This window comes from Bombyx mori, chromosome 11 (assembly GCF_030269925.1).
Source record: "Bombyx mori chromosome 11, ASM3026992v2".
NCBI classification, from domain to species: Eukaryota; Metazoa; Arthropoda; class Insecta; order Lepidoptera; family Bombycidae; genus Bombyx; species Bombyx mori.
This window is the reverse complement of record NC_085117.1, coordinates 20,048,420-20,064,800: the sequence shown is the minus strand read 5'-3', so window position 1 is coordinate 20,064,800 and position 16,381 is coordinate 20,048,420. Positions and strand designations below refer to the sequence as shown.

The following is a 16,381-nucleotide window of genomic DNA, read 5'->3' as shown; positions in this document are numbered from 1 at the left end:
CGAAGCGAACAGCCTCAGGTAGCCACTGGGACTGCCTCTCACGCGGCAAATCGCGGAAACGATTCGTTTACGAATAATTGCTCCGAAGCTATCGCGTTATTCACGCATCTGCAAATATCCCCGACGCACCGCAAAGACTTGTCAGCCACATCAGCGCTTTAAAAGTGTTATTATATTCTGGGTGTACTTAACCCATAGGCTGCACGTCTAGAAAGACTGGTAGTATGCTCTGAAAAGAGTAGCTTTCACTTCTGTAGTACACCGCGCGAACTTACGTACCAGCATATTACCCCTGATTGATAACGCCCTGCGCTCCCTTTCCATGTCTACATCGTCTGCAAGCGTCCAGTGACCCAGTGATCCAGATACTTGAATTGCGACTTGCGACACTTGCTTAAAGACACTGCCGCTAAGTGTGACTGGTGGGACAGTTTCATAGGTCTTTCTGCCTCATTTAAATACTATTAGCGCGCTTTTAATGACATTATATCGGAGCCCATGTTCTTCCTCATAGCGCTCGCATATCCAAATCAGCTTTCTGAGACCCCTGATCGATGGGCTTAGCAACACGATGTTAACCTAACAAACACACTATCAATGGAGCAGCCGACACTGGCATGGCGGAGCCCATGGATCAGGCGGCTTATGTATAAATTAAAAAAGTTCGGCAATGACAAGCCACCTCGTCTGACCCCATAATCCAGCCTATCCATGTCCGATTGCGACCCCGACCACTTCACAAAGTTGCTCTGATTACCATACCAGTATTTCAAGAGAGAGACAAACTCATGAGACAAATCTGTATCACTCGACAACTTATGCCACTACCTGTCATACGCCACCAGATCAAACGCTTTAAATAAGTCTAAAAAGCGGGCGTAGACAGGAGTGTCTCACTTTATGTAGTACTGGACGGTATGCTTGAGAATCAGTATAGAGGTTTCAGTCAAGAGTCCAGGTCGAAAGTCGATGTACGTTGCGAGCACTATCCAATGCTTTTACTAAGGGGGGAAATTCGTTACGTTTTGGACTGACAGTATACAGTCGCAGTATCCTAGGGAAAAATGTACGTCTTAAATCATCGCCATTTTTCTACTGTGAGCACTAGTCTTTTCGACGTAAGTTGCTGTCAGTACTTTGATCACGTGATCACTTTTACCTTGCAGAGCCTCATTTCAATAATTCGATTATTAAGTTATTAACGTTACCTACATTGCTTGTAGATTAATATTTTCTTTTACTAAAAAGTATACTTATTTTTATTAATTCAACTGACGATAGCTGAGATATTCAAATTTTTTTATATAGATAAATTTAAGCTTTTTTTTAGGTACCCCAATCACCGGTCATTGTTCTCGTCGAGCCCGTCGCTTGCGACGAAAAAGGGCTCGGCGAGTAAACTAACCCACAGACATAGCCCACTGAGTTTCTCGTCGGATCTCAGTGGGTCGCCTTTCCGATCCGGTGGTAGATTCTGCGAAGCACTACTCTTGCTAGAGCTAGTGTTAGCAACGACCTCTGATTTGAGCCCCGTGAGCTCACTTACTAGTTCAGTGATTCTAGAATAGCCCCTCGAAGCTAAACGTGCTCGCAGTGTAAATCGGAACATAGCCAGTGAAATCTATCTTCTATCTATATACCTAGTCAGGTCATAAGTTCTGTCACATGTTTAATGTAAAATAATTGAAACAAGTTTATTCATTATGTAACCATTCATATATCAAAATGAACTTAACAAAACATAGATTCTTATGACACTAAAGTTTATTCAAAATGACCTCCGTGATTTTGAATACAGGCCTTCAATCTGCGCGGCCAGTCGTCTATCGCAGCACGAACGAGGTCCATGTTAATATCGGCGGCTGCCTTAATCAAGGATGTCTTGAGTGACTCCAAATTGGGATGAGGCTTTGAGCACGCCTTTTCCTCCAAGTGTTGCCATATCTTGTAATCTAACGGATTCAAATCTGGACTGGAGGAGGGCCAGTCTTCGTGTCGGATGAAGTCGATTTCACACGCCGCCAGCCAGTCTTGTGTGCTCTTCGCTCTATGAGCTGGCGCTGAATCTTGTTGGAATACCCAGTGCCTGTTATTGAACATGGTATGAGAAACAGGTTCCACAAGGTTCGTCAGGACTGTATTTTGATACACAGCTGCATTCGTTTTTACACCTTTCTCACAAAAATGTACCTCTGTTAAGCCCCAATAAGAAACTCCCAACCATACCATAAGCGAGGATGGAAAATGACCTCGTTGGACACGCGGAATACGGTTGCTCGCTTCTTCACTACTGTGTGCGTACACCTTATCATTTTGTTTGTTGTAGCTCTCTTCTACAGTAAAAATTTTTTCATCCGAAAAAAGAATTTCCCGATATTTTTTTCCCGCGTACCGCTTCAACAAAGCGCGGCATCTCTTCAGTCTCAGGTCCATTAGACGAGCATTCAAACGATATCCTGTTTTTCTTCGATATGCCTGAAGCCCTAAGTCTTCATTTAACACCCTTTTCACCGTGGTTCTGCTTAACCCCATCTGAAGGGCCAACAGTTTCTGCTTACGTTTGGAATTTCTTTGAATTCGCGCCTTCACAGCTTTTATCACTGCTGGAGTCCTAACAGACCGAGGGCGACCACTTCTTGACCTGTCATCTACACTAGAGTCTTCATTGTATCGTTTGATGGTACGATAAACGAATATTTTGGTTATATTCAAATTTTTCAGTATGTTAAAAATTTGAATTGGCGCGTAACCGCAACGATGCAACGCAATAACTGCAACACGGTCTTCTTTAAGCGTCCACTCCATATTTAAAAGTGAGTAAAATTCTAAAAGTATACATTTTTATTTTCATGAACAATTCGAAATTCGAATTCAATAAACTTTTTTGTGGCCAGCATTCTAAAAGAAAAGTTTTTACTGTGTGACAATACTTATGACCTGACTAGTTATAATATAAAAATGAATTGCTGTTCGTTAGTCTCGCTAAAACTCGAGAACGGCTGGACCGATTTGGCTAATTTTGGTCTTGAATTATTTGTGGAAGCCTAGAGAAGGTTTAAAAGGTAGATAAATATGAAAATACTCGGAATTAAATAAAAATAACAATTTTGTTTTTCCTTTAATGTGCCCCCCGTTGGACGGATTCCTTATGTTTGTTTTAGGTTTATTTTATACAAAAGTTTAGGTCTTTTATTTATCGATGGAGGCACTACGAAGTCTGCCGGGTCAGCTATATCTTTATAAATATGATTTTTACTTTATAACTTGCCTTAGTTTTTACTTGACCTTATACCTACATATTGCAATGTTAATATTAATGGTATTTCATTAGACAACCTGTAGTACAAAAAAGAGTTAGCAAAGTAATAATTAACAATCAAATCTGATACTGCACTGTCCTTTTAGAAATTTAAATCCCGCCCACCATCTGATGACATGACAATGGTATTTACCCAATCCGAAAATCCACAACATAATTCTGACTAGTAAGTCTATAAGTCAGATTTTTTGGAGTCGCAACATGAAATAGGCAACAACATCGCCCCGAGCTACCAGTAGTATTGGGTACTAGCACTAGGTGGGTAATAGTATGCAAGGGTGGATCCAGCTTTTTTTTTTTTTTTTTTTTATTGCTTAGATGGGTGGACGAGCTCACAGCCCACCTGGTGTTAAGTGGTTACTGGAGCCCATAGACATCTACAACGTAAATGCGCCACCCACCTTGAGATATAAGTTCTAAGGTCTCAGTATAGTTACAACGGCTACTCCACCCTTCGAACCGAAACGCATTACTGCTTCACGGCGGAAATAGGCGGGGTGGTGGTACCTACCCGTGCGGACACTCCCAAGAGGTCCTACCACCAGTGATTACGCAAATTATAATTCTGCGGGTTTGATTTTTATTACACGATGTTATTCCTTCACCGTGGAAGTCAATCGTGAACAATTGTTGAGTACGTATTTCATTAGAAAAATTGGTACCCGCCAGCGGGATTCGAACACCGGTGCATCGCTACACACGAATGCACCGGATGTCTTATCCTTTAGGCCACGACGACTTTCAACTTTCGACTTTGGCGTCAGGAGGAGGTCACATAGTCGTGATCAAGTCAAGAACTTATAATTTAATTTTGATAACAATAGATACAAGTAAAAAGTAGGCATGTTATTAATGTACGTACCTAAGTACTGTATAAATATTAAATATTGAAGGTATGTAGTTACATAAAATCCGTATGGTGACAAAATATATAAATAAAATCATTATGTTCAATTAGCGGTCCACCTAAGTCCTGGAGCTAGCTCAGAGGGGGTCATGTCCACCATGACCCCCCCTGGATCCGCCGTTGGTGGTATGTATGAGTTGTATCGCTATTATGTAAACACGTTGTTAGCTTTTGAAGACTTCAAGCACGCGTTGTACATGACGATAAGTTCTTAATGCCCATCGATATGCGTGCTGATCTACCATATCTCCTGGTTCGAACAATTGTTTGCAAATTTAGTTTCAATTACACAATATTTTTTTAATCGAGAACTCTTTCGTGAAGCGTTCTTGGTTGTTGGCCATGCAAGCTTATGGTATGTAAAATCGAGGTATTTTGCTATTATATTAGGTAGGTACAAAATAACAAAGAAAATACTAAGAATATAATTGAAAACCCCTTAAGCTTGATCATTTTATTTACCTGTGTACTTTCTGGGCCTCCGTGATTCTATTATAATGTTTAATGTCACTTTGGCAGTAATTCGAAATTTGTTTGAATTGTAAAAATATAATCCTATGTTTATTATATTTTTAATTTAAATTTATCTAAATTTCAATTGTATTTTATTAAGCTTACAATCAGAAAATGGCTAAGGAAGAGACAATGTGCACGGTAATTGCCTATAGTCTTACCTATAATTATACTATAAGTTTTAACCCTTTGAGGTCCAGTGTCCACACGTATTAAACATTTAGTTTTACAATACATTAGTTTTAGGACCGCAAAGGTTAATCTTAAATAACATTATTTAGTAGTAAAATATCATACTATCAAATGCTTGATCTGGTTTGTGTCGAATAATTATAAATAACATTGAAACTTTAGATCATTTACACAGGTGGTATATAATCTAAGATTGAAACTATGTACTTATTAGATCATAATCATGAAAATTACAATTATTTTATGCCCTCAATGATGGTTTGGAACAGTTTTCTTTTTACGAAAAGATCGCTCATTGGACACGTTCGTTTTGATGTTCAAGAAACAACTTCAATTTTACGAAAATACTATTATTTTTTTCACCTACCTCATCGCTGGTAGCCTAAGGGGCTATTCCAGCTACTGAACCTGAGAGATTTTGTAACATTGGCTCTAACATGAGCAGTGCTTCCCAGAGTCTACCCCCCAATCGGAATAACCAATCCACTGAATAGATCCGGCGAGAAACTTAGTGGGTTGTGTCTATGGACTAGTTCGCACGTAGATTCGTGGACCAGCCAAGACTGGAGCACGAAAAGCCTAGGCTAAGTTTTGGGCGATGGCGGCTTTGCGTTGCCCCGTCGTTTGGGTCGGATATGTAATTAGCGGCAATCACGATAAGAAGGTTATCGTGACTGCCGCTATAATCCTATTTTTATTGAATTATCAATCGTGGAGTAGTAGTTTAGCACTGCAAGAATATTGCATCAAATAAAATATCACATTTGAATGTTTTATTGTCGTAGCAACTTCAACAATGGAGTCCAGTAAAGGAGACAGCAGGAGGTCCCAGTGTCCCGCCACAAGTGGGCTATTGTTTCCATTCACCAAAAAAACACCCTTGGAGACCTATAATGGGCTATGAAGAAATTGAAGTTACCCCAATGTATGTTTATAAGGCTACCGAAGCAAATCCAAATTTTAGTAATTTTTGAATTGACACTTCTTTAGGCACGTTGAGAATAAAATTTAACTCTCGACAAACTTGTTACGGCTAGAGAGAAAAGATACAATTTAGGAAGAGCGAGAGTGAGAAAATAGACATAGCGTCTCGCGAACCACTCGACCGTTGGCAAAGGACAAATCGAGCTATATAGGTCGTTTCTCTTATACATAGAATTTCCTATTACAAGAGAAATTTTATTTAAGGATGAAATTGAAAAAACCACAATACACATACTTACCACAAAAGAAGTTTCACTTCTTTCACTTGCACTTTTGACAAATTCGACTAACTCTTTGTATTCTACTACATACAACCATCCACTGTGTTAATAATGGGTTCTTTAAATTAATTGCCTTTCTGTGTACGCTCGCAAAAAAATTATAAGTTTACTTAACTCATGGACTCAGAGAGTGACCAATACGGAGTTTTATGTGAAAGGTTTTTTTAGACAAATATAGTTTTGAGTAATTAAAATTGTCTATACCAGGCCATCGCAGCCTATAACAAACACCATGGTGGACCCGTGCTACACGCCAGCCGGCATGGCGGCCGAGCCGCTCCGGTTCCCGAACCTAGTGACCGGCTTCGACCGCAGCCCCGAGCACGCGGCCCGAGCAGCTCTCTATACGAGATACACGCAGTACGAGTGGAACCAGAACACCATCAAGAACTACAATGAGTCGGACGCGAAGAGGAATTTTTCTGAAAGAGTCAGGAACGACATTATGCGGGTGTTAAGGTAACATTTTGGGAAAAATTTATTACCAACTAGCTGACCCGGCAGACTTCTTATTGCCTCAATCGATAAATAAAATACCTAAAGTTTTGTATAACTTAAACTTAAAAAAAACAAAAGGAATCCGTCCAACGGGGGACACATCGAAGGAAAAACAAAATTGTTATTTTTATTTAATTCTGAGCATTTTCATATGTATCTACATTTTAAACCTTCTCTGGACTTCCACAAATAATACAAGACTAAAATTAGCCAAATCAGTCCAGCCGTTCTCGAGTTTTAGCGAGACTAACGAACAGCAATTCATTTTTATATATATTAAATTAAACTTAATTAATATCTGAGAAGCTTTAAGAAAGTGTCTTTCGTTGAAAAAAATAATCATTTAGAATAAATATTGTACTCCTGTATATTTTAGATATTCCTCTAAATAAAGAAAAAGAGCACGTCATGATCACTTTTGCAGTTTATTAATGAAGGCAGACAGTCGCCATCGGATGGTAAAGGCTCACCACCGTCCATCTCAGCCACTAAAGCGAACCAGACCTGGGTCTGGCTTTTAAGTGAAAGGACATGTAGATGTCACGGTCGTACGCCGTGATAAATTCTTTTAAGAGGGTTATTAAACTAATTACAGGGAAACCGACGAAATTGGTACCCAAGGACAAAGGGACTCCGGGCGGAGAATTGGCGAAAGAATAACAGACACTACGTTTTGGAGGAACGAGGTCGGTAATTTTAAGTAATTACTGATATTTACGCAGCGTGGGGCTTGGCCGTGCACTCGGTATTGCTGACGTCCATGACGGTAACCACTCGCCATCAAGCGGCAGTTCGCTCGTCTGCCTAGAATGGCAATAAAAAGCATCAGTTTTCTTGTACTGATATGACTTTCATACATTATTGTGAAGGTAATTGTAAAAGGTATCCGATTCCAGGTCTCTATCGAGATGGAACGCTTGGTTGCGACCTGCGAAAAGCTGAGCGACACCCGCCGACAGCTGGAGCGAGCCATCGCCGGCATCGAGGGGCCTCTTCACATTGTCCAGGAGTGTCTCTATCACCGGGAGAAAAGACAAGGCACTTTATTTCATCATCATGCATTAAAATATTATCGCAGCATCAAGCTCTGGGGTAGACTTCGTAAATGGAAATTTAAGGAACGACTCACTTTTACCTATGAATAATTGTTTTTGTTTTATGACTGCATCATTGTTATTAATATTGTTAAGATTTTTTAGTTTTTTTTTAGTAACTATTATTCGTCTAAATAAGTCAGTAGGGATGTAGTACTGTAAAGAAGAAATTGAAAGCAAATTCTTACTGGTGGTAGGACCTCTTGTGAGTCCGTGCGGGTAGGTACCATCACCCTGCCTATTTCTGCCGTGAAGCAGTGATGCGTTTCGGTTTGAAGGGTGGGGCAGCCGTTGTAACTAGGTATACTTGAGACCTTAGAACTTATATCTCAAGGTGGGTGCGAATTTACGTTGTAGATGTCTATGGGCTCCAGTAACCACTTAACACCAGGTGGGCTGTGAGCTCGTCCACCCAAAAAAAATAATCAAATAAAAACTATTAGAAGTTTGAATATATTTTAGGTTTGGAGCAAGTGCACGACACGGTGGAGCAGTCCCTCCTGAAAGAGGTCGCCTTGCTGCGAGAGTGCCAGGACAAGTTTCGCAGCATGCTTGAAAAGGTAAGTAATTTTCCTGTTGATTGTCATAGTGCCGTAGCGGTTACCGACTGCTGGGCCAGGGCTCGCGGTCTCAAGTCCCACATCGGGCAAGCACTCGTGTGACGAACAGGTGTGCTGTGTCTGGATGATTAATATCTCTTTATATTTAAATATTACATACTTATGTCCTCCTCCTCGCGTCGTTTCCGCACTGCTGAGGCTCGTGACCATAATGTTTCAACAGGATTTTATTCCTTGTAATGTAACTCTAGCGCTTCCGATCATTGACGGCATGAAGGGCTTCGTGGAATGGGATCTCTAGTGTGGTGCGGATTTGATCGAACCACCTTGTCGGGCTGCGCCCCCGTGGTCTCTTTCCCTCCCCGTGGTCATAATTAGTTTTTCTAAGCTATCGGGCGTTTTTCGAGACATATGACCGAAGTACTCGAGTGCGCGGCGAAGGTAGAGTGTGGACAGTCTTGTCTTGACATACTTACTTACTTATGTACTGTGGTTTCCACAGCATACAGTATTCTACTCTAGGGCTAGATTTATCTCAAGTTTTCATTTATTGATTTAAACTTCGAAAAGTTAGAGAGAGGGGTACGGGTACGTTCGAGTATAACCTGTGGTCCAGGTACGGCAGCAGTCCAAGAACTGCCGCGCGACGCAACACGAGCTGGAGACCGACATGCGCAACAAGGAGTATGCGCTCGGGATCGACTCCATGTGTCACCAGCTCAATAATTTTTCGAAGGTACGTTCTAGACTAGAAGCTATTTATGTGTAGACGGGGCAAAGCTTTGAATCGTTCATATTTTAAATTACAAAGAACAATGTAGGTTTTCAAGTGCTTGATAAAATAAGAAAATAGCTTAGATGGCGTGATTTTCGTAAGGTTCCGTAAGATTTGGCTTAAATATTACTGCTAATTTAAATTGACAACTAGCCTTCTTCGCTGTAAATGAGAGGTTTAGGAAACGAAAATAGAATATGAAATTTTCGTAACATAAGGATAATACGGCCGATGCTCTCATTTGAACCGATGCGACTACGCCAGAGCTAATACCATTCTCCTAAGGAAATATGTAATTAGCACGGGTTCATGAATGGCATCTAAAATGAAGGAACAGCAACATATTTTAATGATCGTGTAATAAAATAAAGATCAAACTCGCAAAATTATAATTTGCGTAATTATTGGTGGTAGGACCTCTTGTGAGTCGGCACGGATAAGTACCACCATCCTGTCTGATTCTTGATTGACTTCCACGGTATAAAGGAATCATCTTTTAAGTTATAAGTCAATCGTGAACATTTGTTGAGTACGTATATCATTAGAAAAATTGGTACCTGCCTGCGGGATTCGAACACCGGTGCATCGCTAGATACGAATGCGCCGGACGTCTTATCCTTTTAGGCCACGACGACTTGAGTCATTATATCATACGGTCAAGGTCCCATCCGAAGCTCAGAAGCGGGTTGTTCAGTGAGAGGCAGAGAGTACAGTTGAGTCAGTGTGGCACGTTAATAACAAAGAGTGGGGTGGTTGCGCGCAGGGGCTACAGTACTACGCCGGCATCGAGCGGTACGACCCCACGGTGTGCGACGCCGCGCGCTGGGCCGCCGCCAGCGCCGCCACCCTGCAGCGCTCGCAGTCCGAGCGGGCCAAGGCCATGCAGATGCTCTCCGGTACCCGCACCTACACACGAAACTACGCTTTTCATTAAAACCTCATTTGGTCAAAAGTACTAAGTAGTAAAAAAAAATCTAGAACTAAACAGTAGCAGTAATGCGTTTCGGTTTGAAGGGTGGGGCAGCCCTTGTAACTATACTTGAGACCTTAGAACTTATATCTCAAAGTGGGTGGCGCATTTACGTTGTGGATGTCTATGGGCTCCAGTAACCACTTAACACCAGGTCGGTTGTGAGTTCGTCCACCCATATAAGCAATAAAAAAAACTCTTAAACTGCATTTTCGTCGTGTCTATTGAACGATATTTGAAACAAATTAATCTAATTGTATAGTATCTTAGAACTGTCTTCCCGTAAAAGAGGAGTGAACAAGGAAATGGTATATGATAGAGGATTATGGAAGGAGAAAACATGTTGCGTCGACCCCAGGCGACTGGGAGTAGGGCAGAAGGATGATGATGATGACCTTAGAAGCGTTTCAAGTGAGTGGTGTAAGCAGCGCTGTATTGTTGACAGATACGGAGAACCTGATCAGCGTGTCTGCGACCCAGATCTGGGACCAGTGGAGCAACACGAACAGCGCCTTCACCAGGCGCATCGCAGAAACTATAGAGATCAAGAACAAACTTCAACTGCACCTGCACAAGGTCAAGGGCTGATTTACCTTATCCGACCCGACGGGGCAAAGCAAAGCCGCCGTCACCTTAAGCATGCCTTGTCGGATCCTCCGGATTCACTCTCGGTGCTTTTAGGCCTCTCAAGCACCGGTGACCATCCTCGTCGAACTCATCAATTACGACGAACTAACCCATAGACACAGCCCACTGAGTTTGTCGCCGGTTCTTCTTAGTGGGTCGCGATTCCGATCTGGTGGTAGATTCTGCGAAGCACAGCTCTTGCTTATAGCTAGTGTTAGCAAAGTCTCTCAGGTTGAGCCCGTGAGCTCACCTACCCGTCTGGGCGTACCTGGAATAGCCTCATAGGCTACCAGCGAATAGGTAGGAAAAAAGAAGACTCTTTTAAGTTCGACATCGAAGCAATCTGACGGGAATTGTCATTTAAAAAATATCGACTTGAACGTTCCATTTTGATTTTATAAAGAAATCATAGCTAAACTACATTTTTACATTTAAACTATCTGTCTTTTGTGATCTATGTATATAATATGTTTGAGCAGATGAAATAATAATTAATAAAGCTCATATTTAATTTTTTTGTTTATAGAAAGTGAGAAATACTCAAGTCAAGCAGTGCTTAGGTATAACGATGAAATGAATTTATCTTTTTAACGTAAAATTTCAGATCCAACAAGAAATATTTGATGTCGAAAAGACTCTGGCACTGTTGAACAAGGCAATCGAAGACAAGTTGCAGCCGCTGAAGGTGGCGCACACGAGGCTGCAGGCCAGGACCAACAGGCCTCACCTGGAGAAGTGTCGGGACGAGGCTCAGAACAGGTTAGCGTCAGTCGTGGTTGTAGGGGGCGCGGGTGGTCACGGGAGCTGAGCCGGCACGCGACTGGGTTGCAGGCTGGTGCAGGAGACGTGCGACCTGCAGCAGGCCATGGAGACAGTGCGCGCGCGGCTGGCCACGGCGGAGGGCACGCACCAGAGCCTACTGGGCGTGCGCGCCGGGCTGGAGGCCGAGCTGCGCAACAAGGCCGCCACGCTGTTCATCGACCGCGACCAGTGCATGGGCCTGCGACGCGGCTACCCCGTCACCGCCGCCATCAAGCCGTGACACCATCGTGCCGGCTTCATCATTACACTAAATATTTTATTTCCCTTTAAACCTCTCTATCTTGTTGCACAAATGTTTATTGACACAACGATCATGAATAATTTTATCAATAGAAAAAACATGCTGCCCATTTAATTATATTTAAAAAAATTATGATATTGTTGTGGGAAATTGTGTTTATTTGTAATATCGTTTGTTCTTTTTTGTCTAAATTTAAATAAAACAAATTTATTAAAAAATACTTTTTATTTTTTATTTTTAAAACAAAACAAAGCTTCGACTCGCCACAAGGAAAACAATATTTTAAAATTATCAAATTTTACATATATTTAAGTAGTGATTTACAAAAATTTCCATTTTGAATTATTTTCCTACTCTCTTAACCTTGCTCTCATCTAATATTTTTGAAGTTTACTCCTAATGAATGTAATAATTCATTTCAAGTATTCGGTTTGAAAATTTGATGAGTAGGTAGTACATTAAGTGCATTCAATACGCGCCCCATCTCGTGTTAGTTTTACCGTGACTGTTGTCCATTGAGTTCATGTGTCAAAATTTAGCAAACGACAGTGACTTCATACACCGATACACATTAATTAACACAGTGATAAAGGTATTACTTTAGAGTCATCTACTTAGTCTATTTAAGTTGGTGGTGTCTAAGCAGAACATATCTGATAATAGACGGTAGTTTGTGAATTATAATAATATAATATTTTATTGAATCAATATATTCAAATTTTATTAAAAATATTAAGCACGTATAAAAGACCGAAAAGTTTCGTTTATTGGCCGCTCTTGCCAACTGCATCAGTCGCACTTAAAAAGTAAAGTTCAGTCACACCTAAGAGCTTACACACACTTTTTACATTATGGTACATTGTATTGTATCTATCTATAATTTTTATTAAAATTCCCATTTTAATTATATTAAATAACAAAAAACTACTCTACACAAAGTCATTAATAAAAACGCATTGTCCAATTACGAAAATGAAATCTTGGGATTGCTGTTTATTATTTATTAAGAAAAGTCCATGACATTGATGTCAGCTGAACTAAATGTTTTACACAAAGTATTCTTTATATATCTTTATATATGATATTCTTTTCAAATGCTAACTATTTTATGTACAGATGTGTACTCATGTTATTAAGTGGCTGCCAAAGCCCATAGACGATGTAAGACAACCTGACGATGTACGGTTGAAGTCTCAAATGCATGGGATTAATGATTATGCAATATTTAAAGCCGGTATGGTGGCCATCTTGCTGACTGAAAAAGTGGTTTCAATTTGACAAGGCTCATAGAACTATACCAATTTTGAAAATAAGAAATATATGGTCAGTCAAATATACTGTGAGCTTGGCATTGCTGGCTGTGTGACTTACTACCAGGTAAGTAAGTATTGAGTACCTCTAAAAAAGCAATAAAATAAAGTGCAAACCTAATACAGGATAACTGTATCTTAGTAAGCACGAGTAAGAAGGAATTCTATTATTCACTTTGTAATACAAATCCAGGAGAATGTTATCCACAATTCATGATGAGCCATCCTCATTGCTTCACATATGATGGCACAGGTAACTTCATGCCTTCCTTAGCTTCAAAGAATGTATATGACAACACAATCTCGTCTATAAACTCCATTTTGGGATCTTCTATATACTCTGGGTCAATGTAAAAAAATACTGGCATATCCACCTATTAGAATAAGAAGAAGAAATTGTATAAAAAACACTTTAATATATTTTACCCTTTAATTTTTATTTATTTAAATTGATTTATTTGTATGGTTGATTCAGTTTAACACTATTGTCCGCTCCAGGGGGGAGCCGCGTCCCGGCGCGGCGGAAGTTCGAGCGCGGAAGCTTCAATCTCGGTGTGCCGTGCTCGAGGCGTGGACTCGCCGCCTGGCGGACCCCGCCTACGGGCGACGGACCGTCGAGGCGATCCGCCCGGTCCTCTCGGACTGGGTGAATCGCGACCGAGGACGTCTCACCTTCCGAGCGACGCAGGTGCTCACGGGACACGGCTGTTTCGGTCGCTACCTGCACCTCATCGCCCGGAGGGAGCCGACGCCGAAGTGCCACCACTGCAGTGGCTGCAACGAGGACACGGCGGAGCACACGCTCGCGTGCTGCCCCGCTTTCGCAGAGCAGCGCCGCGTCCTCGTTGCAAAAATAGGACCGGACTTGTCGCTTCCGACCGTCGTGGCTGCGATGCTCAGCAGCGATGAGTCCTGGCAGGCGATGCTCGACTTCTGCGAGTCCACCATCTCGCAGAAGGAGGCGGCGGAACGGGAGAGGGAGAACTCTTCCTCCCTCTCGGCGCCGTGCCGTCGCCGTCGAGCCGGGGGTCGGAGGAGGGCGTTTGTCCAGCTCCGGCCCCTATGAGGAGGCAGTCTCCTCCCGGTGATGGTCACGGGGCGACCTAAGGGGGTTGAGGCTGCGCCGCACGCTACCGTCACTCTAGCGCGCTGGCACCAGGCGGTCGGGCGTCCTCGGGGTGGCGCCGCGTGTCTGGTTGTAGTGTTGACCGCGGGAACCCCCCTACTCTGACCGGGTTTTGACCCCGGACGGAGATCGTACGCCGGGTGTAAGAGTGCAGGGGAGTCGTTTAGTGGGTGGGCCCTAAATTCCTTGGGCCCGCGGTCTGCTCTCAACACCTGCAGATCGTTGAGTCTCACATACTCCGCGCGCCCCCTAGGCGCGGGGACCTCGTAGGAGGTTCGGCCCTCGGCCGGAAAAAAAAAAAAAAAAAGTTTAACTCTATTGGCTTTTGTGTTCTATGTAATTGTCAATCTAAATATTTAGTTTATCTAATTGGAATCTGGAATAATTTGAAGGATCAGTAAAATAAAGGCTAAGTGCTCCAGTATAATAGTACTTAGTGGTGTTTTTTACTGGTTAAATGGGACGAGCTCATAGCCCGCCTGTTGTGAGTGGGCTCACAGCCCACCTGTTGTTTAGTGGTTACCAGAGCCCATAAATATCAACAACTTAAATGCTAGCACCCACCATGAACTGAGTTCTAAGTCTTAGTTTCATAGTACAACAGGCAACCCACCTTACAAATTGAAACACATTAGAGTTTCGCAACAGAAATATACAGGGTGGTGGTACCAACCTGGGCAGGGTTCAATATACCTGACCACTGTATGTCTGCTGATCCAGTAATAAAAATATGCTACTAATACTGAGATAATGCAGCTTCCCGTCCTTAATTTACAATAGTTTATGCAATTAAAATATACTTAGTTTTTACCTGTTCATGTGGATTTAGTTGTTGTTCTTCAAAACAAAAGCACTGTATTTTGTTAAAATACTGACCAGCTTCAAATGGAATTACATTGTATGTACTGATCCCAGTCACTGCTTTATCAGTCGGATTGACTGCTGTATAAAATGCTAGTGCAGTTTCACCTGGTAATACCTGGAAAATATTTTTAGCATGATGTTCTTGTTTTTTAGTTTAGAGTTTTAGTTATGTAATGATAGAAGAATAAAGATTCAAAATATACCACAATTAAGAATACATAACAATACTCACTGTGATATCAGGTTGTTGAGGTTTAAAGTTCCATTGCATTGAAGAAGCTGTATCTGCATTAAATCTGACCTTTATGGGCCTATCTTTGATGGCTTTCATGTTACTAACTGCTTTATTTGCTTCAATTTGTCCTGTTGTGCCTCCATAGCTGTAAGCCTGTAACATTATTTAATATGATCCTAGAAGTTCACCTTGCAAAGTAAAACAACTGTAACAAACGTATGTTAATTAAACCTAAGCCCATAGAGATAGTGATCGATAGTGTTTCTGGAAGAGCAACATGTTGCACCTTATCTCTCACTTTATGCAAGGCACACATTAATTAAATAATAAATGAAATAATTGTATGAACATTGCAAATAATGAATTTATAATACAGCCATTGTCACAGATGTTGGGTGATCACACCCTGAGTGGTAATTTCTTTACTTAGAAACTTCACTCGGTATATTCTATTTTTACGATAACTTTGTTTGTCTCTGTTCATACCTGACAAAATATCCTGTATAGAGGCACTGCTGCGTAACTGAGGCCTACTGTCATTATTCCTAGAGCTATCATGTAATTTAACGTCGACCGGATTTTTTCCTTCTGATCGTGAGCACTACGGATGATAACATTTTGAAGCGGTTTCTTCGGTATTAGTATCTGATGATTTACAACAAAATTATACCTTATAACACTATAACAACATCTGTTCATTAACAAGACACGGTTCATTGTGACTATGTATTTATTTTTCATTTATTTATTTCAAATTTCGATCAAAATTAGATTTACATTTTTTAGCTATCGTCCAGTTTTATGTCATAATGACAGACAGCCATACCATAGATTATACACTTAATTTTTTTTTTTTTAATTTATTGAAAGCATTGGCAACACGGCCATCAGCTTAAACTAATTTTACAAAAAAATAGAACATGAACTAGAACTTACAATAAAACACAAATAAAAGAAACAAACCAAACCAAGAAACAATTACAAATCATTGAAAATAACAAATTAATGACAAAATGAATTGCAAGAACTTACTATAAAAAAATAAAAACTTACAAGTTTTCTT

The 16,381-nt window shown here is 41.1% G+C and overlaps 2 protein-coding genes across 4 annotated transcripts; one reads left to right on the top strand and one right to left on the bottom strand.

Moving 5' to 3' along the window:
* Nucleotides 1-4,720: 4,720 nt before the first annotated feature.
* LOC101745163 (tektin-3) lies at nucleotides 4,721-12,003 on the top strand. 2 transcript variants are annotated; one of them, XM_038013916.2, is made up of 11 exons: nucleotides 4,721-4,880; nucleotides 5,717-5,856; nucleotides 6,404-6,655; nucleotides 7,290-7,380; nucleotides 7,591-7,732; nucleotides 8,251-8,348; nucleotides 8,974-9,084; nucleotides 9,887-10,019; nucleotides 10,539-10,669; nucleotides 11,325-11,479; nucleotides 11,552-12,003. In XM_038013916.2, exons 1-11 carry the CDS (start codon nucleotides 4,854-4,856, stop codon nucleotides 11,760-11,762), a joined length of 1,491 nt encoding a protein of 496 aa, XP_037869844.1. In that variant the 5' UTR covers nucleotides 4,721-4,853; the 3' UTR covers nucleotides 11,763-12,003. The 2 variants fall into 2 exon arrangements, with proteins under 2 accessions (XP_037869844.1, XP_004933672.2); XM_004933615.5 differs by having other exon boundaries at nucleotides 4,722-4,880; nucleotides 8,965-9,084.
* On the bottom strand, nucleotides 11,990-16,129 carry LOC101745310 (cytochrome c oxidase assembly protein COX11, mitochondrial). Of its 2 annotated transcripts, XM_038013917.2 has the most exons (5): nucleotides 15,989-16,129; nucleotides 15,805-15,919; nucleotides 15,316-15,471; nucleotides 15,031-15,198; nucleotides 11,990-13,467 (listed from the first exon to the last, which is right to left on the bottom strand). In XM_038013917.2, exons 1-5 carry the CDS (start codon nucleotides 16,057-16,059, stop codon nucleotides 13,321-13,323), a joined length of 657 nt encoding a protein of 218 aa, XP_037869845.1. In that variant the 5' UTR covers nucleotides 16,060-16,129; the 3' UTR covers nucleotides 11,990-13,320. The 2 variants fall into 2 exon arrangements, with proteins under 2 accessions (XP_037869845.1, XP_004933673.2); XM_004933616.5 differs by having other exon boundaries at nucleotides 15,805-16,059.
* Nucleotides 16,130-16,381: the final 252 nt, after the last annotated feature.